This window comes from Aspergillus sydowii, assembly GCF_001890705.1.
Source record: "Aspergillus sydowii CBS 593.65 unplaced genomic scaffold ASPSYscaffold_1, whole genome shotgun sequence".
Classification (NCBI taxonomy): Eukaryota; Fungi; Ascomycota; class Eurotiomycetes; order Eurotiales; family Aspergillaceae; genus Aspergillus; species Aspergillus sydowii.
In genome coordinates, this window is record NW_024467859.1 from 5301288 (window position 1) to 5322292 (window position 21005).

Below are 21005 nucleotides of genomic sequence, written 5' to 3' on the forward strand. Positions count from 1 at the left end.
CAAAATTGCTATTGCAAGATGTTCCGCGGGTAAGCTGTACATTGCAATATTCTTCTTTTGATACCGTGCCGACTGCTGTCTTTGCTTGTCGCTGCAGTGAGCAGCTGTCCAGCAGATTTTGGCGAGCTTCAGCCTGTCCAATCTCAGCACAACAGATTCGATCTTCTATTCCAATAAGATTACTCCTCGACATCCGAAGGGACACAACATTAAGCACCATAACCAATAGAAAGCGAACCCGGAGTCGATGAGACCCAACCGGACATCCTCTGGTTCGTCGCCGAGACGTTGTACAGGCAAGCCCTAGGTACGAACCTGCGTCACCACCCAGTCGACAATTCTCGACACGTCCAAAAGCCCCCGTCAGCCCAGCAATTCCTATGTTCCGGCATTATCTGGTGCCCGTGGTCCTATCGGTAGCCTAGACGTGTTTTGTTCAAGTTTCTCCCCGTATTCAGGGAAAGCCCTCCGAGGAAAGCCAGCGCAGCCTGTCGCTTCTCGGGGCTTGCTTGGTTCGAGCAAGCAGAGCCTATCGGGCGCTGTGACTGAAAGGTACACATGCAGCATGCAGACCGGAAAGCAATGCGGGGAGCTGGTGGTCATGAGGGCAGGCAGTCTGGATTAAAATGTAGCCATATATCTCGGCTGTCCTTCTTGATCTTACTATTTGTTCTGTCGTTCTGTAAGAATTGAACTTCGGCTTGAGTCAAACGTTTTGGAATACTTCGTTCTGCAATCAAAGCCATATTCATAATGACTCTGCTTATCCCGCCTGATGCTCCAAGGGTGTCCCCCAGTCCAGCTACCGATGAAAAAGACATACCGGTGTCACCGTTCCATGTCCTCAGCATGTACCTGACCTTCCCTACAAAAGACCAAGACCAGTGGTGGCGGAGGACAGGTCCTCTTGTTGGCAGACTACTGTCAACTACTGGATACACTGCAGAGCAGCAGTATCAATTCCTCACATTCTACCACAACCAGCTGATTCCCCGCCTTGGCCCCTGTCCCGCAACCTTCCATTCGAGCATCACAGTCACCGGGCTGCCAATGGAGTTCAGCGTGAATTATCAGGAACACGGAGGCCATCCCACCGTACGAATTGGTGCTGAACCCGTCGACTCATTCTCCGGCACCGACAGAGACCCATTTAACCGGGCTCCACCCGCATCCATGATTACGCATTTGTCCAGAATAGCCCTCAAGGACTTCGACCCCCAGCTGTATGGCTACTTTGAACCAAAGCACACCCTCACCCGAGACGAGCAGATCCGCCTCCCTGCCGCCGTCCCAGGCGGTGGAAAGCTGAAAACACAGCGTGCCATGGGCTTCGACCTGAAAGACAACGGCATCACAGTGAAAGGATACACATACCCCGGGCTGAAGGCGCACATGGCGGGGCAAGACATCAAGACCCTCCTTGGAGACTCCGTGGATGACCTAAAGGCGCAGGGTAAAATGGACTGCGTCGACGCCTGGTCCAAGGTCGCCGGCTACATGACCGAAGTCAATGGCTGGGGGTTTCACAATCTGTGTGCGTGGGACTATATCGACCCGGCTAAATCGCGCTTCAAGTTCTACACCTTCGTTATGGATGTGTCGGACACTGATAAACTCGAGGAGCTGTGGACGTTGAATGACCGTGCGACTGGTCCTGCGCATATGGAGGGGTTGATTTGGCTGCGTAGTCTCTGGGATGTGATTGACCTGAGACATGCAGGGAAGAGAGACCTTCCTCCGGATGCGCCTCAGGTTCCCGAGAGTTCAGCGCCGATGTTGTGGAATTATGAGCTTACGCCTGGAAATCCTCTTCCGTATGCAAAGGCGTACTTTCCGTTGCAGGGACTGAATGATTTGGTCTGTGTGGACAAGATTGCGCGGTTCTTTGAGATGCTGGGTTGGACGGAGTTGGCTGCTTCTTATCGCAGTACTGTGGAATCTTTTTAGTATGTCCGCCCTGGCTTATTAACTACTGAGAAGATATTGCTAATGGTTTATGGTTTAGTCCCGACTACGATCTGTCAAAGACATCGCATCTAGTCTTTTGGATCTCGTTTGCGTATTCAGAGAAGACAGGGGTGTATGTGAGCGTGTACTACCATCCTTGTCCGGAGAAATAGCACGTAGTTTGTCAGTTCGATATTATCCATAGCTTAAAGTGAATCATCTCAATTTAGTCTCATGAAAGCTCCAGTACCTAAAAGTTATTCACAGTGCCATCCGGCGAAAGCGCCCCCGTCCGATCAATAAGCGCCCTCGCACGCACATATGGATCCAACCTCCAATAATTCTGTCTAAACTCCTCAATCACCGTATCCCTACGCTTCTTCAATAACTCCACAGCCCCCTTCTCCTCCTGGCTCTTCGCTGTATCCGCAGCAGAGACCCACGCCGCCGTGGCCGCGACAAGCTGCAGCCCGATCATCATACGCTCGACCATCACGGCGTCGCTCTTCTCTTTGTCCTGCATGGCCTTGTTCTCATCAGCTGAGGGCTCGATGTATTTATACTCGAACTCCTGGTCGCCGCCGAGTTCCTTGGGGATATGCGCGCGCGGGATGAACTTGTCGAGGTCGTTGATGTTCTTGGTAAATTGGACTTTTGAGGCGACGACGGGGTCCATCCAGCCGTGGATGATTTTCCATATTCCTACTCCATTAGCTGTTGTCGAGGGAATTGCGACGGAGGCTTACCTGAGAAGATCCAGGGCGCGTTGTGGATGAGTAGACGGCCCAGTGATTCAGGGTAGTTGGCCTCGAAGCACTGGATGATGAACTTGACAGGGGAGTACTCCATGTTTCCGAGGCCGAAACCAGTCATGTCGAAGAGAATCGTCTATCACAGTCAGTCCATTGCCGTGCCAGCTGACTGCAGTGTTTAAGGTGTATACGTACCCCAGTCTCAACCGGAGGAGCCACCAGGATCCTCGTCGACTCGATAACATGCACGATGTACCTCTCCAGCGCCTCCTCAGACTGCGCCCCAGGCTTATGCAGACGCACTCGCACCACGTTAACAGGTCGGCCCTCCCGGTCCAGCCCGTGCAGGTAACTCTTGCCCATCTCCAGCTGCGAAATGAAGTCCTTGCCCCCCTTCTGCTCAGCCTTGCTCAGCTTCTCGTCCCGCGACTGCTGCCACGCATGCAGCTCGCCCTTGGGCACGATGTCGTCGTCCACTTGCATCTTCTGCCGCCAGAGGATGGCATTGGCCATCATGCCAAATGCCTTGGGGACGTCCCACTTGCGCGCGCGCAGGAACCGCAGAAGCAACGTGTCTGGGTGTTCCTGCTTCACTAGCTTCAGTACGGTGAAAATCATCTCCCCCGGGGACATGGCGAGGAGGATCTTCTCGATAGTCTTGATCTCGGACTCGTTGACGTGGCTCTTGCGGAGCTGCGTCATGAGGCCGGACAGCTGCGGCTGGGTGAGTTTCGTCTTGGAGAGCTTGTCGAGGATTTCTTTTCCGTTGGCTTTCGAAGCGAGTTCCTTCATCTTGTCGAGGGATTGTTCGATTGTGGCGCCGTTGGGGGTCGTTTCTGAGGCGGTTTCGCCGTTGGCTTCTGGTGGGTTCTTTAGCACGGCGAGGATGCCGTCGATGGAGGGCTCGGTGATCTTGTCGAGCAGCTTGAAGATGTCGTTTGGTGAGCTCTCGGGGAGCTTCACCTCGTATACGGAGGAGAGCAGCGAGGTGACGGTTGTGAAGAGCAGTGTCCACATCTCGCGCAGGGAGGCCTCCTCTTTGGGCGAGAGGCTGCCCACGTAGCCGGTGGTAGGCGCGACAGTCATGATGATAAAAGCAGACAATAAACAAGTGGATGAGTGTGAGTTTCAGACACCGAGGGAGCAGCGATAAATAATAAATACCCCTCGGGGGATCATCGTGCCCTAATCTCGACAAGGAAACCTCGGTCTCCCCCGCGTTTTCACAAGGGCAGACGCTGGCCGAGCGAGGCTGCCTCGATTTACATATGATCCCCACACGGACACTCTCTGTGGACTTTGACCTCTGGGGCTCCCGCCAGATCGGCCATTGAGATTTATTCATTGCTTGGTAGTTCTGTGGGTGCGGGACGGTGTCGATTCTCTCCCCGCGGCATGCAGGTACACTGAGGCCTCGTTTGATGGCTCTGTGATACTACGGATTCGGTCCATCCCCTGATTTGGAGAGGCTAATCCGATTTTAACGGGACCAATCCATGTCAATGCAGCGAGATATAATTATGCGGTCGCGCCCGACTCGGCCAGCCACCGAGGCCTCCACCGCCATGTATTACGACTGCATGTCAATTAATTCGGCGATTAGACCCATTTTTTGCCTTGAACATGAAAACCCACGGTTACTGTTCCAGAAATAGCACACCACGTGGACTTTTTTCTCGTCGTTCTGGTTTTACTCCTTCGCATTCTCCGTCGTCGCCTGGTAACTCTGCATCAAGCACCAATACCCAGGAACATGGTCGGTCCAGATCTTGCCAAATCCCTCGATATCTCTGCGCCAGTCGCGGTGCAGCTCTGCCGCAATCGCCGCCCAGTTCATCAGCTGGCATCCTGCCTGCGCCATCCGCTTGTGCGCTGCCTCCCTGGTATGCTCGGCGAAGGTACCGGACGCATCGGTCGCGACGAAGACGTCGTACCCCTGCTCGATGAGCGAGAGAGCGGGAAATGCGACGCAGACTTCTGTTAGGACTCCGCTGATTCATATGGCATCAGCATCGGCTTATTGGCGACGGGGTGTAGGGTATAGTTGGATGGCATACCTGATGACGACTTGTTTCTTCCCGGTCGCCTTCACAGCATTCGCAAAGTCCTCGTTATCCATCGCGTTTATCTGTCCCGGGCGCCGGATCAGAGGCGCATTGGGCAGAGTCTCGGGGATCTCCTTCGCGATGGGGCCGTTGGGGCCTGTGTCGAAGGATGTAGTCAGGATCGAGGGCGCGCCGTAGTACTGCGCGACCTTGACCAGGCCGAGCACGTTTGTGCGGAACTCGTGCGGTTCAAAGTCACGGACGAGTTGGATCAAGCCGGACTGGTGGATTCCACTCTGTTAGTAGGCTGGAATGACTTCCAGGGTTGTCCTGTGCTTGCCTGGTGGTCAACGAAGAGAAAGACGCAGTCTTCGGAGTTGAGGCGTTTGTAGGCGGCGGGCATTTTGATCTTTACTGGATTTAAACAAGAACACTGTTTGATGGTTTGATAGTTTGAATAATGGAATAGCTCGAGAGGTTCTACAGGTTTATATAATTATACGGACGTCCGGATCGTATGATTCCAACACAGACCTCTATCAAAGACTCAAGCTGAGCTTTCCTAATCATTACTGATAACTCTAACCAGGCATCGAGATGTGGTATGGCTAATCAGAAGCTGTAGACAGAGATCGGATCTGTGAACTGTGTGGGGAACAGTCTGTGTAGGCGTCATTAACTAAGTCTTACAATATCATGGCTGGTGGTTAGCAACGTATTTAATCAGATATTATTTCGCCTTTGCCTAATTATTTATCATTATCAAATCCTGCCTTCTATGTTTTCATCATCTCTGATTCATCCTTACTCTATCTCGTATTTGTAGGCTGTAATTTGTTGTCCTGACGTCATAGCAGTCGTCTCCTCCATCTACATGTTCAGGATCGTCTTTCTGATCCTTCCTCAAAAAAACCAGTTGACAAGAAGACTATATCAGAGTAAAATGGTGAAAATGTCGCCCATTAATAGCGCCGCATGGAGCACAGAGCCAAAGGGCGACCTCAAAGTCCTGGCCGCGCCATACCACATGCCTGCCCTCGATGAGATCGTGATCAAGGTTCGCATATACTCCCAAGCTTGGGATAAGACATTCATGTATTAATACTGTACAGAATCACGCCATCGCAATCCAACCCCTCGATGCTAATATCCGCGCAAAAGCATACATGGACGTGCCCTACCCCATCATCCTCGGAACCAGCGTCGCAGGAACAGTAGAAGAAGTCGGATCGGCCGTAACGGGCTTTAAGCTCGGCGACCGCGTCGTGTCGGATACACCGACGTACTACCTCAAAGACGCCAAGTACGGCGGGTGGCAGCAGTACGTCGTGAGCAAGGAGGCGACGACGGCGCGCGTCCCGGATAAGACGCCCTTTGAGGATGCGGTTGCGATTCCGTTTGCGCTGTTGACTGCGGTTGCGGCGCTGAATTTGAAGCTGGGGATTGGGAAGCCCGGGGATAAGAAACAGGGGAAGGTCTTGATTTGGGGAGCTAGTGGGAGTGTTGGGGGGTATGCGGTGCAGTATGCGTCTAGTGTATGTTCGCTTTCCTGCTTCACTTGGAGATTTGTTTTCTTCCGGACGTGCATTAACAGCTGCTTTATAGGTCGGCTACACTGTCATAGCCACAGCCTCCACTGCCAAGTTCGACTACGTGCGTAGTCTCGGCGCTTCGGAGGTAGTCGACTACAAAGACTCGGACGCTGTCTCGAAACTGAAACAGCTAGGCCCGTATGACTTCGCCATGAGTGCGTCCGGAGACGCAAAGAGTGCAAATGCAATCAGCCAACTGCTCCAGCCAAAGGGCGGTACATTTGCTTCGACCAGAGGGAAGACCGACGACATGAACCTACCGGATAATGTCACCCTGGAGTATGATGCCTACAGTATGACCACGCAGAAGCCTGAGAATGCCGAGTTTTCGAAGTGGTATTATGGGTATCTCTCCAGTGCTCTTGATGGGGGTGTTACGCCTACGCCGTTGGAGAAGCGGGCTGGGGGGTTGGCTGCTATTCAGCAGGCGTGTGGGGATGTATTGGATGGGAAGAGCTCGAAGAAGCTGGTGTTGAATCCGCAGGAGGGGAAGTAGTTTGCTTTCACAGTTCTTTAAGCTTGTCTTATCTCTATCACAATAGGGTTGTAATGATTTACATGGTACCAAGTGTGTCATGAATGCACGTCACCTCGTACAGGTCGATTAAGCATAAGATCCGACTACCTACTTCGAGGGCAGCAATCACTTAGGGAATGAGGGTCACGACTTTCGCAGCCGACATCAACTGATAATCTACTACCGGCTGTTCAATTCGCTCCAGTATATCGATCCTGCATCCATGCCCAAGCCCCATGTGGAAAGATGACCTTGTGCGAGCTGAGGCACTTTGTCCCCAACGCTTTCGCAGTCAGTGATCGACGCCCATCAGGCGTCTATTGGCAGCCTATCCTAAATAACTTAGACCCGTTGAAAGATGTGACAAGAGTATGGAGGGTTATAAGTCCTCTGATTATATTACATTTGCCAGCAATCCCCACCACCATCTGGCATGCCGAGCCGACGATCGTCGGTGGGCTGTGTCGGAGTGCGAGACGATGATCCCTCACAGACACCAATTGCTGGGCGATCGACAAGCCCCTTGGCCTTGATTTAGATCCCGGATAAGCTCTTTATGCCAATCACGGATCATGAATTAAGCTCTGTGAATGCGAGGCTGCGTCGAGGTGAGTCTCGTTTGCGTAGAAGTGCGAGCCGCGACTGCGAGGCTGCTGTACCAGCTATAAAAGCGCAGGCTTGCTCGTTATCCTCCCTGCCTTGATAAAAACATCAATCCTGACCATAATGCATTCGCAGAGTCTGACCACCCTCCTCCTGGCAGCAGGCTATGCCCTGGCTGTGCCAACACACGTCCTCAACACCGACTTCCCCGACCCAGCGGTCATCCAAACCGACCAGGGCTACTACGCCTTCGGCACCCAGGGCAACGGCGTCCACGTCCAAGTCGCACGCTCCGACGACTTCACTACCTGGTCTCTCGTCGACGGCACAGATGCTTTGCCAGGTCCATTCCCCGCGTGGGTGAACCAGGACGACCCGCAATTCTGGGCACCGGATGTCATCCACCGTGTACGCCCCGGGCCTATCTATCGATCTGAAACTGAAACAGGGATGAAACATGACACACGAGACGAAACTAACTGTGCTTAGGAGGACACGTTCATCATGTACTACTGCGCCGTCTCCGGCACAAACGGGAACAAGCACTGCATCGCAGCAGCAACATCTTCTTCCATCGAGGGGCCGTACACCCCCGAAGCAGACCCAACCGCCTGTCACACGGACGAAGGCGGTGCCATCGACCCGATGGGGTTCCAAGACGAGGACGGCACACGGTATGTCCTGTACAAAGTCGACGGGAACAGTCTGAACGAGGCGTCCGAGAGGCATCCTACGCCGTTGATGCTTCAGAAGCTGCAGGGCGATGGACTGGTACCTGATGGAGACCCTGTTCCTATTCTGGATAGGGATGATGAGGATGGTCCACTTATTGAGGCGCCGAGTTTGGTGAAGGTTGATGGGACGTATTATTTGACGTTCTCGTCGAACATGTATGACTCCCTGAACTATGATGTGAGTTATGCGACTGCGTCTGCGGTGGCGGGGCCGTATACCAAGGCGAAGGACCCGGATGCGCCGTTGCTTGTTAGTGGGGATGCTGGAAGTGATGGTAACTTAGGTGGGCCTGGGGGTGCGGATTTCTTGGACGAAGGGAGGATTGTTTTCCATGCGTTTAACAATGGGAAGGATATTGGGGATGGAAGGGGTGTTTGGATTGCTGATATTGCAATTGGGGATGGGAAGATTACCGTGCTATAGCTTGCTACTGGCAGAAAGTCAAGAAAACTGTGGACATCTAGATCATAATGCATATCTACCTGAATATATTATATTCGTGATTTTGGTCGTTCTATCTCTTCAACCATAATAGCCCTGGCTCTCTCCACCTGGTCCTGTACATCCAAATCCCAAAGCCACTTTAGCCTCTCTTGCAGCGTCTTCTTCAACTTCTCCTCGTCATCCCCTACCCCCTCTAACCGTAAACAAAGGAGACGAGAAGCTTCTCCACTGGTAGTGACGACCCTCTGACTCCGCGGCCGACGCACCACATCGTACGCCTTTAATGCCGCCACAGCGTGCTCAGCGTCGACAACGCGCGGATCTGCCAACAGTTCAGCGAGAACGTGTGCGTCTTCAATGGCCTGTCCGGCACCTGCGCCTTGGTGCGGTGTAGACGCGTGCGCTGCGTCGCCTAGAATGGCCACTTTGGACCGCGCGTACGTCGAGATATGCGGATGCTCGAAGATGGCCCATTGCGAGGGATCAGGCATGTACTGAAAATTAGCCAATTAGCCATATTTCAGACACAAACATAAAAAGAGAGAGCGACACACCTCAATGAGATTATTGATATGCCGCCCCATATGAGCAAAGTCCCTCCGCATATCCTCCTTCCTCGCCGGCCGCTTCCAGCTGTCCTCATCCCAGTCTGAATTCAGTGGATAGATGCCGCAGTTGACCTTCTTCGCGCGCATAATCGGATACGTTACCCCGTAGGCCCCGTCGCCGATATACATCGTCGCGACCCGCGCGCGGTCCTCGCCAACGGCCTCAATCATCGTCTCCATATCCAGCACGGCCCGGTAACCATACATCCCACTATACCTAGGCTGAGTGCGTGCGTATTCCTCCTCGTCGAGAACGAACTGTTTCACCCGAGAATGAATGCCATCGCACCCGATCACGACCGACGCCTCAGCCTGGCTCCCATCCGCGAACGTCATCAGCATCCCACCACCATTAACCTCGTCAACCTCCTCCAACTTCTCCAATCTCTTCCCAAACCTCGCCACCCCTTCCGGCACAAGCTTCACAAGCGCATCCAGAAAATCCGCCCTCCGCACCGTCGTCTGCCCACTCGGCAACGCCTTCAGATCCAACATAACCTCCCCCTCCTTGCGTCCCGTCGCCCACACAACCTCAAACCAGGTCTGTTTGAACTGCTCATACCCAGGGCTATCGGCGTGCGTCGTGATGAGCGCGTCGTAGATTTCGCGGATTTTCGGATCAATCAGGGGCATGGCGCGGTGCGCGGCGGGGCCGATTGTCAGGCCCAGTCCGACTTCGCCGAATGCTGAGGCTGCTTCGTAGATTGTGACGGGGATGGAGCGGCGCAGGAGCCCGATTGCGAGGCTGAGGCCGCCCATGCCGCCGCCGATTATGGCGACGGTGAATTGTGCGGGCATGTTGTTGTATAGATGTTGGTGGGAATTTAGGATTGGATTCAGATCAGAATGAGATGAGATGAAATGAGATGAATGAGATGAGGGGTCAAGTGGGGGATTTGATCTTCAGGCGTCCTGAGCACATCGGGTTTTGTTATGGAGTTGTTAGCCGAGGTCGCCAGTAGATCTAATATGCACCAGTCACAAATGCTCAATAGATAACGGGGATATATACGTTTCTTATAGAACTGTTGACATTATTTTTATGTTTTTACTACTATTACTGCCGATGTGTAACAATCCCTCTAAATATCCGACTATTAAAAAATGTCTAACTCCAGTTCCCGAAATATACGACTTGAATTCTGAACCTGCCAAATGATCCTCTACCAAATATTCCCTTAATTTTCCTTTGTGCTGGGTGGTGCCCCAGGGAGCCCTGGAGCGGGCCCGGGGCCGGACACCCCCCTCCCTTCCTTTTTGGGCTCTGTATTCAGGCGTTTTAGGATAGCGTTCGGGTCTCACAACCCCCAACAAAGCGGGCCAGTAGAATCGCCCGGCAAAGAGGTATGAAGGCTACTACTATACTATTCCTGCCCCTATCTTGTGCATAAAGCATGCACCGCCAGGCCCAGATCGGGTCCAACCAGCGAGACTAACCCCGTTCACCAACTCTCGTATCATCCTGCACGCCGATACTCAGGGACAACAAAGTGATAGCTCCAAAGACGATCAGCAGCGAGCACGCCCATTCGACGAGCAAGATGCGTGGCTGTCATAGCTCGTGTGGGCTGGACCGCTATACGAGAATTATCGTTGGATACGAGGGTTAGAGTGTTCTTGACGGTTTGATTCCGGGAAGAATCCTCGTGGGCTATTTCTGATACGAGCCTCATTTACAGGCGAATGGCGAGATGGTGGATTGGTTGCTTCAGGCGGATATAAATTGTTGGAAGAAGCTGAAGCTGAAGTTTCTGTTCTGTTCTGCTCTGCTCTTTAGCATCGTTCGTCCTTGACTACCTTCTTCGAGTCATTCCTTACTTCGTCTTTCAAGTCATTCCCTACCCTTTCTTTTTATTCGCTATTGTAATTCACTATGGCCGCTGAATCAAGCAATGCACCTCTGGCGTCCTCCGGCCGGAACTGGTCGCACTCCTTCTGGGAGTTCTGGAACCCCATCGACACCTGTACGTTTTCATCCTTCTACCGAATAGTTGAATACTAACAACAAAGGCATGATGGCATGGTGCTGTCCATGCTTCCTCTTCGGCAAGACCCAAGCACGCCTCGAAGACCCAACACTGGCAAACTACACCCCCGTCAACGACAACGTTCGTCCCGTTTCCTTTCCTTAATGTAAATTCCCACCTCTAACCATACTTGATATTGACTTAGTGCCTCATCTTCTGCGGTCTGAACTGCTTCGGCCTCGCCTGGCTCATCCAAACCAAGAAACGCGACGAAATGCGCCGGAAGCTCGGCATCAGCGAGACGCATCTCGAGGAGCTGCTGAAGATGGAAAAGGGCGATATCAAGAAGAAGCACGGGGTTGAGGGGTCGCTGGTCGAGGACTGCCTGGCTAGTTTCTGGTGTCCATGCTGTACGATGGTGCAGGCGGAGAAGGAGGCTGCGAAGGTTAAGCTTGGGGAGGTCGAAGCGACGGGGTATAAGAAGACGCAGGGGATGCAGTATCCTTAGACTTGGATGTTGGTGGTCTGTCGACAGTGGTGGGGAACAATTTGTTGGTTTACTTATAGGATTAATTGATTAATCGGATACCATTGGCGCAAGTATATCTCATCGCAGACACAAAAAGGCCCATTGTCTGCCATTTGGAATAGCAATGCTAACCGGAAGGTGCAAACCACGGTCGCTCCTGCTTAATGGTAGAGAGTGAGCAACATATTAGGAAAGGGCGACCGTGTAGTCGCCATGGAAATAGTCTGCTCCTTCTAGTGTAGTCCTTGAGATATGTTAACATGATAAAGATACGCCAACAAGTACTTCATCTTTCATTACCATTCCTATGTACCGTAGTTATATTCACATCCAACAATAAGTACAGTAAACAGCGGTCTAGCTCTATCCAACACACCATCCACTCTGCAGTCTAGCCATATCCACCCGGCACGCCCACTGTAGTCTATGCCTAGTCTAAACGACAGTCGCAGTAGCGTTAATCAGCTCCAAGAGGGGCCAGGTGCTCGCCTATTCAGTCAAGTTAGCACATCTGTCTGTCTTCTATTAATATGTCATATAGATGAAACATACACCGACAATGGTGGCATGCGCCACCTCAATAAAAGCACGCCCCTTGGCGGTATCCTCAGGGATAGTGACAGTGTAGTTCTGGTAGGGCTGGCCACCGCCAGTCTGCCCGTGGTATTCAGGCTTGAACTCGCCGGCGAAGAGCGTTGTGCCAATGGTGTCGACGCGGCAGGCGGACGAGGGGCACGACTGCACCCCGATGGCGACCCCGATTTCGGTCGATCCGGTGAGGGAGTTCTACATTGTTAGTATCGCCGGTTTTCATTTGATGTTGGGTGCTTACAGGACGAGTGACTTGCACGACGACGTCGCTGCCGGCCTTGAGCTGGTCGCCGTGGGGGAGATGGACAAAGGCGTTCTGGGCGAGCGCGGTGGCTGCGAAGGCGAGGATAGCGAACTTCATTTTCATTCAGATACTCAGTAACGAGTGTGTGGATTTTGTTATTGCAGAAGTGCAGGCTGGGGACCCCTTTATAAAGCAGTTCAGGCCATTTTCATGAAGTCGAGTGAGACATCCATGGGTCTATGATCTCAGCACTAGACAGAAAGTAGCCCCATTCGCCGCTGTCTCTCCACTGCAAGACGATCCCTGCTCTTTCTGTTGTTTCTGGCTTTTTTTGTGCTGCTTGCCAGGAACCGATTCGCTGCTTTCTCTATTTCTGCTCGTTTCTGCACGGGGGTTGAGAGTTTGAGACCTGTCGAATCCAGCCCTCTCTTTATGCCACCACATAGCAAAAATAGCACCCCTCTCCTCCTTCTTCTGAGACCTGGACCCTCGGGAATCTGTCATTTGCTTACTCCAGTCGGTCGGCCTTATTCTGTCTTGGCTATATTTAGTTTCAGCTGCGTGGAGGCCTGACAAGGACATAACCACACAATCCCATTACATTGCGTGAGGCAGAGGCTGCCTAATCAAGCTATTCGTCATTTGTACGCCTCGTTGCACAGGACTGTCCAATGTAAATGATTGCAGGCGTCCTGCTCTGCAGGATATATACTGGTGGTCGTCTGCTGAAAATACATTTGCAATGCTGCAGCACAGTATTCCTCATAACACGGGGACTCAACTTATATCATATCAAGGATACCCCTAGGTCTGTGTCTACACTTATGGCAAAATGAACTATACATTTCGAGGAAAGACTCGCGAAAGTAAACAAATTCAGGTAGAAGTTGCATAATATATTGCATAACTTCCAATAGCTATGTGCATTGTATATACCAATATCTGAGCTGTCATCAGGATCGTCATATAGAACCCGAAAACATACCAAGTCGGGAATAATTCAATTCCATAGAATCGAGGCAATAGCCTTACTATATGTAACTTTAATTGCGAACAAAAGTCTTCTTCGTGTGAGACCAGTGACTCCGATAAGCTTCTGTCCACCAGAATGGGTATTGGGTATTTGGTCGGCACTGGCAGTGTTCGCGATCGCCAGAGCCGGCGCAAGGGAGACGCAAGGAGAAAAAGGCACAGAACGAGGGGAGGACTGCCGTGCTGTGGAATGCGACCCTGTTCCGGTATATCATGGCTGTCTCCCTTGCCCATGAAGCAGGCAGTGGATAGCCATGGAGAAACAAAACATCACGAACAACAGCAATGGACTCAAGACCGAGGATACTACAACCGCCGGCGATGTTGACGCGGGACAAGTCATCGAGTTCAATGTCTCCCCAGAAGAGGAGAAGAAGGTTCTCCGGAAGCTTGACCTGGTGTATGTACGCCCCCTGTTTTGCGATTTAACACTTGATATCCACTGATCTTGGCATGGCAGTCTTCTTCCTCTGATGGGCGCCTGCTATATGATGCAGTATATTGATAAATTGGCGCTGAACCAAGCAACGCTATTCGGCCTTAGAGAGGACTTGGGTCTCCACAAGGCCGAGTATTCCTGGACGGCGTCCATTTTCTTCTTTGGATATCTTGTCTGGAGCTGGCCGAGTTCCTATCTTGTTGTTCGTCTGCCGTTGGCTAAATACATCAGTGCCTGTGTGTATGTGTTCATACTCTATATCAATGATCGTATATAGCTTGCTAATAGGACAGCCTCATCTGGGCAGGTGCTCTGATGTGCCACGCTGCCGCGAAGAACTTCGGGGGCATCATGGCCGCTCGATTCTTCCTCGGGGTGGGCGAGGCTGCTGCCGGGCCTGGCTTTACGCTTATTGTCAGCATGTTCTACAAGCGCGACGAGCAGCCATCGCGGTAGGTCGCATACTACTTACCCTCAGGACTGAAGCTGATAGGTCTAGTCAATCGGCCTGGTTTTTTTGGAAACTGTGTCGCGTCCCTCATCGGCGGCGTGTTGGCCTATGGAATTGGCAATATCAAGGTCTATACCATTACCAGCTGGCAGCTGCTCTTCCTCTTCCTAGGCGCCATTACTGCTGTTGTTGCGCTGGTGATGCTGGTGCTTCTCCCGGACAGCATCCAGAAAACAGTCTTCTTGAACAAGCACGAACGCAAGGTCGCCGAGTACAGAATCCTCAAGAGCAAAGCTGGTGCAGACGAAACTGGGGTGTTCATGGGACCAGGCATGGATTGCCCTTCGCGATCCACAGACCTGGCTGCTTGTGTTGTTTAAATTCAGCACCTCTATATGCGACGCCGCCATCACCAGTGTAAGCCCTTCATACTTGATACCTCATACTTCATACTTGAGGATCTTAAGTTAAACTTTATTAGTTTTCTGGTTTGATCATACAAGGCTTCGGCTTCTCAGTCCTCCAATCCCTCCTAATGCAAATGCCCATCGGCGCAGCCCAGATCGTATTTCTATTCCTAACGTGCGGCATTGCCTCGTTCGTCCCTAGGACACGCATTCTCATGATGATCTTGAACTGCAGCACAGCCATGCTCGGCCTGCTTCTTGTTTGGAAACTGGACGAGTCGAACGCAAGGGGAAGGCTGGCGGGACTGGCCTTGGGTTCTGTCGTGGGTGTTAATTTACCTCTGTCCCTGAGTCTGGTGGCGTCTAATGTGGCCGGGCTCACGAAGAGGAGCGTTACCAGTGCGCTGCTGTTTATTACCTACTGTGTAGCGAATATCGTCGGGCCGCAGTTCTTTTTGGAGAGGGAGGAGCCGCGGTATGATGTTTGTATTACCTGTCCAGTGTGTTTGAGGTTGGGCTAATGGGTGGTATTGCAGACTGGAATGGCAGCTTCGATCGGTGGACTGGCAGCAAGTGTCGTGTTCCTGGTGTGTCTGATGGGGTGTTATATTGGGGAGAATCGACGGCGGGATATCAAGTACGGACGGCGGGAGGATATGGATGAGGTTGAGGTTATTGCTGAGGCCTTGTCGATTAAGACTGATCTGGAGATGAAGAGCTTTCGATATATGTTGTAGATTAGGTTGGCCGGTCTAGCCTAGGTGGTTCATGTGGCCAGCACTCAACACGAAAGCGCTACGGGGCTATATACTTGCACAAAGCATTCTTGGCAATACCTTTAATATATTTCTGAAAGCGCCTGGACTCGCAACTCGGATTTGATAGAGAACAGTTTATGGAAAACGTAAACAGCCGAAATCCTCGATAGCGCTGTTGAAGGGCTATCTCTTAAAAGTGCAATCAATGCCCGTAGACAAGGAACGATCCAACAGCAAACTGCTGCCAGAATTCCCAACCCATACCTCCTATTAAACCTCACCCTATGCGCACTGAACAACTGAAACCGAGGACACATCAACATGACGCATCGCAGCTGGAAACTTGCAGGACGGACTGCCACATGAACAATGATGCCCATAGAAACAACTTGCATCCCGACAACCCGGGCCAGCACGACACACCTCCCGCCTAAGTTGATGCCGGTAGACCAAGACCTCTTCGGGCGTCAAGGGCCCGTGAGAGTACTCACGACACCCAGGACATCTATTGTCCTGCAAATGAAACCTTCGACAGTATCTCATTTTGGCAGTGTTGACTTTGTGGTCCCAGCTACGCACTGCCTCTGCGGACTTAGGAGGTAGCTCAGAGTCGAGCCGTTGATTTGCCGCATTTATGTAAACTGAGTTTGCAGGCAAATCTTCGGACTTCCTTGAAACAACATTTCGGGCCAACGTAGGGTGAGGAGTCACCCATGGATTTCCTCGCGGCGGGCTCCCTCCACCTTGGACTTCCTCCGCACCTAGGGCTCGATGTGCGGGAGGCGGCGAATTGCGAGTAACCACAGGCTCACTGCGGAAAATTGTCTCCAGCCGCATGGAGCGGAACCCTACAAGACCGGAAAACTCCCGTCCTGTCTCAAAGGGGTGAACGAGAGTCACTCGGTCTGCAGCAGCAGTACCCTGATGCCTCTCCAATAGGCGAACATAGCCGTTATCGTGGCATGCTGCGAAGATGATATGACGGCATGTGGGGTTCGTAATAAATTGCTGAAAGGTCCCTATGCCGTTTTTCTCCCGTTAGCATCTGTAGGAAATCGGTGTGCTACTATTTACCTTTGATCTTCCCATCAGCACGATCCTTGCCACTACCAACCAAAACAAAATCGGATGTATCACGGGCCTGCGAGAACTCCTTCGCAAAACTTGCCAGAAACCCTGGAGACTTTGTAAGCTTTGCCTTGACCAGTATTTGAGCAAGCCCATCAGCGTTGGCGAATGCCTTGATCATGATCGGCATACTCGACAACTCTGGATGGGAGCTCTTCAGATGCTCTCTAACAACAGCTTCAAGGTCCACAGCTGCTTTCCGACCGCCGTCTATGTCCTTGTAGTAGCCTTCCTTGAACTGGAACATGTGAGGGCTCGTTTTCTGATCTTTGGCGGGGAAGATACCTACAATATAGCCATCAGCGTCGGCGTCGATCAAAACCAACACGAACGAGCTCCGCTCCTGGAACCCTTGTTATCACCGTCCTATTTTCTGTAAAAGTAAGGGTCTAGAGGTGAGAGTAACACGAACAACAGCATCCTTCAGCTCCTCAAACTGACACGTCACCGACTTCCAATCTTCCTGTGTTTGTCTGGCAGCAACACGCTCTCTCTCAAGGTCGTTTGAGACGTCGCGAAGTTCCTTGTCCAACTTTGTAAACTGGTCCGAAAAATCCTTGGACAACGGAATCAGTGATGGAGCGGGAACGACGTTTTCCAGTTGCCTATTTCTCACCTTCATCTCGTCAACTTTCCTCTGCTCAGCATCCTGGGCCTGAGAGACCCAGCTTGCAAACTGCTCAGCAACGTCGACTGCCATCTTCCGCTCTTCCCAGGCTTGTAACACGCTGCAAAGATAGTTTCATCGGCCTGAGATCCGACCGAGCCAGGTTGTTGTCTTCCTTATAAGAAGACACATCGACTACCCCTCACCACGCCGGTTGGGAAAGCCTCATCCACGACAGAACATTCGAGCACAATCGGCCCAGTCTCACTGGGTGGATGATTGACTCACTCAGTTTTGCTTTTCCTAGGATGACCACACGATGCGTGCTTGGATTCCAATCAGACATGTTGGCTTGGCGGGGCTGCACACCAGGGGACAGTCGCAGGCCATTACTGGCCAATGCAGAACCAATGAAGACCATCATTCAGATGATGTTGCCTCATTAGAGCAATGATGTTGGTGCACGGGATTTGACCTCCTCACACCCAAGAATCCAATCCAATCTTTGACGACCACGACAGTCTCTGCGTCACCAGCCTTTCGCTGGCTTACCTCCTCATGGCTTTTTCAAAGTGAGCTCCTTGGGACAGTTGCCTTGTCCTTTCGCATTGCTCCCGAGTCGAAAATGCCAAAACAATGCCGTAGTCCCTTCTCAGCCGCGCGAGCCAGACTGAAGGAACGGGAAGGCCTCAAGACAAGACCACAGTGTACCAGGTTGCCGGAGGACCTGAAGCTGTTTACATTAGAATTAACCAAAAATACCGCTTGATTCGGTATCCTAACCAGGAGGCTGGGTATTATATTGGGAATAATCGACGGCAGGATATCAAGTACGAACGATAGAGGACATGGGTAGGGTTAAGATTATTACTAGGACCTTATTGAATAAGATAGCACAGGAATGAAGATCTTTGATATATATAATAAGAGTAGGCTCTAGGTAGACTTGTAATATAAACAAGTTATATAATCCCGGCAGAAGGTCAGTTTGGACAGTAACAAACGAGCAACACACGCGGCACTCGGTCAAGGCCTGATCCAGGCTAAATACTTGCAACGCCTGTGAACTCACTGAATTACCTCGACCATCAGGACTTCCAGTCTCAGGCCGCCCTGTTGTCCGCTGCCAGATCCGACCTATTCTCTACGATGTCGCCCTTCGCGAGTTCGTGCCCGCGCCCAAACGGCCTCCCATTGGAAATACCATGTTGGCAAGAATGGGTATCTCACTATTGGGTCTGACGGGGAAGCCTGAATAGATTTCTGCGGTCAGTCATGGGAACTCATCAGCTCGTAGATGGCATCTGTTATGCAGCAGAGTGGCCTGCGAGGTTGCCCTTTGCGTTGGTGGCTTTTGCCTTGACGAGGGTAACCTGGTTTATCTGCTATTGAATTATATTTCCGGCAGTGAGAGCATGTACTTGAGACCCATGGTCTGTCTTTTACCTTGACGTGGTTCATTAGTTTACTGTTGGATACGGTCCCAGTATGGAGTGGACTGGGAAATTCTCGGTGACGTCCTAGACACATTCCTCGCCAGGTCCACCTTCTGTGGAATATAGAAACTCTGTTATTATGCTCCAATTAGAGTTATATGCACTTTAACCTCTATTCTATTCAGCGAGCTACATATCAGATGAACAGAATTGAATGCTTTATCTATTGATTGAGCCAGCGGTGCAATTACTAGCATTCAGCTGCACCTAGGTCTGTCTCTCTTGTAGTTTTCCAAAGCCCGTGAGCAGTATCTCCTGCTCCGGACAGATTTACCACTACTCATCTTCATGGATCAGATACTCATTCAAGTGTCCGCTGGGAACGGCGAACACCAGACACGTCGGTTGTAGCGAAACATCAAGTGAAGACCTCGAACGAGAGACACCAAAATACAGCGCAAGGAAGTGGCGAAGTCCAGCCGGAAATAGCAAAGTATGAAATATCAAGTCTACTGACTCTGAACGAAGTTCGCACAGAAATGGTAGTCCGTGGGGAAAGAACCACGCGAGTCATGGCAGGTTCATCGACAGGGGATTCATAATTCAAATAGACTCTAGAACAAGTCCGCCGAGTAGACCTGCTAAGCCACCTGGATATGGAGTATGAACCTTGCTATTCTGGTCGTTGGCTGACTCGCACCCGTGCCTGGCCTGAGCCATCCTCGCCAGACCCCAGATCAACAGGGACACTAAGATGGAATGGTGACCGTACCTGACCTTGGCTCCATCCTCTGTGCTAGTAAGCCACGGATATTACGCTCATGGCGCCAGAGTGAAAGATATGCGGCTCTCTTTGTGGCGACACAGCCCCGTGTAACGCCGCTTTGTCGCGGCCGCATTGGCGCAGAGATTAAGCGCGGCCATACAATGCGAAACTCCTCAATAAGAATCTCTCAATAGGGTCGGAATAGGCGCTCAATAAGCCCTCAATAAGCTGTGCTGGGCCATGTGCAGGCGGGCATAATGCGTGTCTGCCACGAGGATGTGTAGCCGCTTTTGGATGTTTGACTTTTCTTTCTTTCAGGGTATGAGATGGTGATCTGTTGATTTCTTGTTTCTGTGTATATATATAGATGAAGATAAATGAGCCTTTCCCCTGAGTGAAACCTGCCGCCAGTTCATACTTTCTTTCTACTATACAAATTCAGAAGCTGGTTCTACTGACAAGTTTAACCTAACCCTACTGAACAGCGGCAAGGAACCGAAACATGAAGCTGTCAAGCCTGTTCGGACTCATGTCCTTATCCAACTCTGTGGTATATTCAACCTACTGTCAGTTCCTTAGTCTTTTTCCTAATATACGCCAGGCGAACGCCATACCCATCACGGAACATATCACGGAACCTATCAAGGAGCTCATCGATGAACTCAAGGAACTCACCGAGGGCACGAAGGGAACCAACGAAATCAAGGAAGCCCACGAAACCAAGGAGCTCGGGTATATTGACAATTTTGAGGACCCCGAAGACCGCAAAGAATACTTCGTCACCCCCTGGAATCAATTCCCCGACCCCCTCGAGTGGCAGGTCAAAGCCACTCGCAACACGACCATCACCGTCAGGGGGACACTCCAAGATGTGCGCGCCGAGGCACTGAAGCACAATCCAAACTGGGGACGCGACTACCCACCTGTCGCCATTGACTTTGACGATGACAATGTCGATGTCAATGTCGACGGGACCCAGGTTAAACGTGATACTACCGCCCCATCTGGTGGAAAGACCATCAATGCAAAGCGCGCGGCCCAGGATTTCCACATCGACTGTGGACGGTTCGAGAGCGTCGAGTGGATGGAGGCCCTTCACGAGGTCGGGTATCTGCACAGCGTCGACGGGAAGCCGACGAATGGGCCTGGGTTTGGGGCTTGTACGCGCGTGAGCTGTGCGTATAACACTGCTGTTGTGTGGTGTAATGATGTACGTTCTTCTTTTATTCGATACAGTTCGGATACACTTGGGCTTGGTAGGGTGCTAATGGGTTGTACTTAGGATCCGTATAAGAAGAGTCTCACCAGCTTCAGCCAGATTGCTGATGGGGCCATGGCTATCCTGAACAAGTGCTGGACAGACCCCCATGGCGGCGCGAAGAGGGTTAGTGGGCAGGCGTTCCATAG

At 51.7% G+C, this 21005-nt stretch overlaps 10 protein-coding genes across 10 annotated transcripts; 6 read left to right on the top strand and 4 right to left on the bottom strand.

The window, feature by feature from the left end:
- Nucleotides 1-849: 849 nt before the first annotated feature.
- Nucleotides 850-2120, top strand: ASPSYDRAFT_54614 (uncharacterized protein; the record flags this gene model as incomplete). The annotated part of the gene is made up of 2 exons (XM_040848877.1): nt 850-1946; nt 2006-2120. 2 exons carry the CDS (start codon nt 850-852, stop codon nt 2118-2120), a joined length of 1212 nt encoding a protein of 403 aa, XP_040709126.1.
- A 77-nt stretch (nt 2121-2197) lies between these two features.
- On the bottom strand, nt 2198-3785 carry ASPSYDRAFT_54615 (CRAL-TRIO domain-containing protein; the record flags this gene model as incomplete). The annotated part of the gene is made up of 3 exons (XM_040848878.1): nt 2198-2649; nt 2694-2835; nt 2895-3785. 3 exons carry the CDS (start codon nt 3783-3785, stop codon nt 2198-2200), a joined length of 1485 nt encoding a protein of 494 aa, XP_040709127.1.
- Nucleotides 3786-4389: 604 nt separating this feature from the next.
- Nucleotides 4390-5147, bottom strand: ASPSYDRAFT_54616 (putative isochorismatase family hydrolase; the record flags this gene model as incomplete). Its single annotated transcript, XM_040848879.1, has 3 exons — nt 4390-4690; nt 4757-5025; nt 5085-5147. 3 exons carry the CDS (start codon nt 5145-5147, stop codon nt 4390-4392), a joined length of 633 nt encoding a protein of 210 aa, XP_040709128.1.
- Nucleotides 5148-5696: 549 nt separating this feature from the next.
- Nucleotides 5697-6832, top strand: ASPSYDRAFT_85295 (zinc-binding alcohol dehydrogenase family protein; the record flags this gene model as incomplete). Its single annotated transcript, XM_040851505.1, has 3 exons — nt 5697-5801; nt 5857-6279; nt 6350-6832. 3 exons carry the CDS (start codon nt 5697-5699, stop codon nt 6830-6832), a joined length of 1011 nt encoding a protein of 336 aa, XP_040709129.1.
- A 510-nt stretch (nt 6833-7342) lies between these two features.
- On the top strand, nt 7343-8879 carry ASPSYDRAFT_380614 (glycoside hydrolase family 43 protein). Its single transcript, XM_040845633.1, has 3 exons — nt 7343-7461; nt 7592-7864; nt 7946-8879. Exons 1-3 carry the CDS (start codon nt 7444-7446, stop codon nt 8612-8614), a joined length of 960 nt encoding a protein of 319 aa, XP_040709130.1. The 5' UTR covers nt 7343-7443; the 3' UTR covers nt 8615-8879.
- Nucleotides 8302-10140, bottom strand: ASPSYDRAFT_75673 (putative salicylate hydroxylase). The gene is made up of 2 exons (XM_040850814.1): nt 9190-10140; nt 8302-9129 (listed from the first exon to the last, which is right to left on the bottom strand). The coding sequence occupies exons 1-2, from the start codon at nt 10039-10041 to the stop codon at nt 8683-8685; spliced, it is 1299 nt and encodes a 432-aa protein (XP_040709131.1). The 5' UTR covers nt 10042-10140; the 3' UTR covers nt 8302-8682.
- Nucleotides 10141-10811: 671 nt separating this feature from the next.
- On the top strand, nt 10812-12159 carry ASPSYDRAFT_40137 (PLAC8 family protein). Its single transcript, XM_040846020.1, has 3 exons — nt 10812-11207; nt 11254-11351; nt 11416-12159. The coding sequence occupies exons 1-3, from the start codon at nt 11117-11119 to the stop codon at nt 11716-11718; spliced, it is 492 nt and encodes a 163-aa protein (XP_040709132.1). The 5' UTR covers nt 10812-11116; the 3' UTR covers nt 11719-12159.
- Nucleotides 12160-12631: 472 nt separating this feature from the next.
- Nucleotides 12632-15640, top strand: ASPSYDRAFT_54620 (uncharacterized protein; the record flags this gene model as incomplete). The annotated part of the gene is made up of 9 exons (XM_040848880.1): nt 12632-12643; nt 13030-13080; nt 13903-14006; nt 14067-14285; nt 14339-14497; nt 14642-14810; nt 14854-14913; nt 14978-15385; nt 15440-15640. 9 exons carry the CDS (start codon nt 12632-12634, stop codon nt 15638-15640), a joined length of 1383 nt encoding a protein of 460 aa, XP_040709133.1.
- An 85-nt stretch (nt 15641-15725) lies between these two features.
- Nucleotides 15726-17580, bottom strand: ASPSYDRAFT_380824 (uncharacterized protein). The gene is made up of 8 exons (XM_040845640.1): nt 17406-17580; nt 17202-17312; nt 17079-17132; nt 16922-17021; nt 16736-16837; nt 16018-16680; nt 15907-15960; nt 15726-15774 (listed from the first exon to the last, which is right to left on the bottom strand). Exons 1-7 carry the CDS (start codon nt 17487-17489, stop codon nt 15944-15946), a joined length of 1131 nt encoding a protein of 376 aa, XP_040709134.1. The 5' UTR covers nt 17490-17580; the 3' UTR covers nt 15726-15774; nt 15907-15943.
- Nucleotides 17581-20409: 2829 nt separating this feature from the next.
- ASPSYDRAFT_101855 (uncharacterized protein) lies at nt 20410-20970 on the top strand (the record flags this gene model as incomplete). The annotated part of the gene is made up of 2 exons (XM_040839740.1): nt 20410-20808; nt 20881-20970. Coding segments are annotated over 2 exons (489 nt in total), but the record flags the coding sequence as incomplete, so codon positions are not given.
- Between the last annotated feature and the right edge of the window lie 35 nt (nt 20971-21005).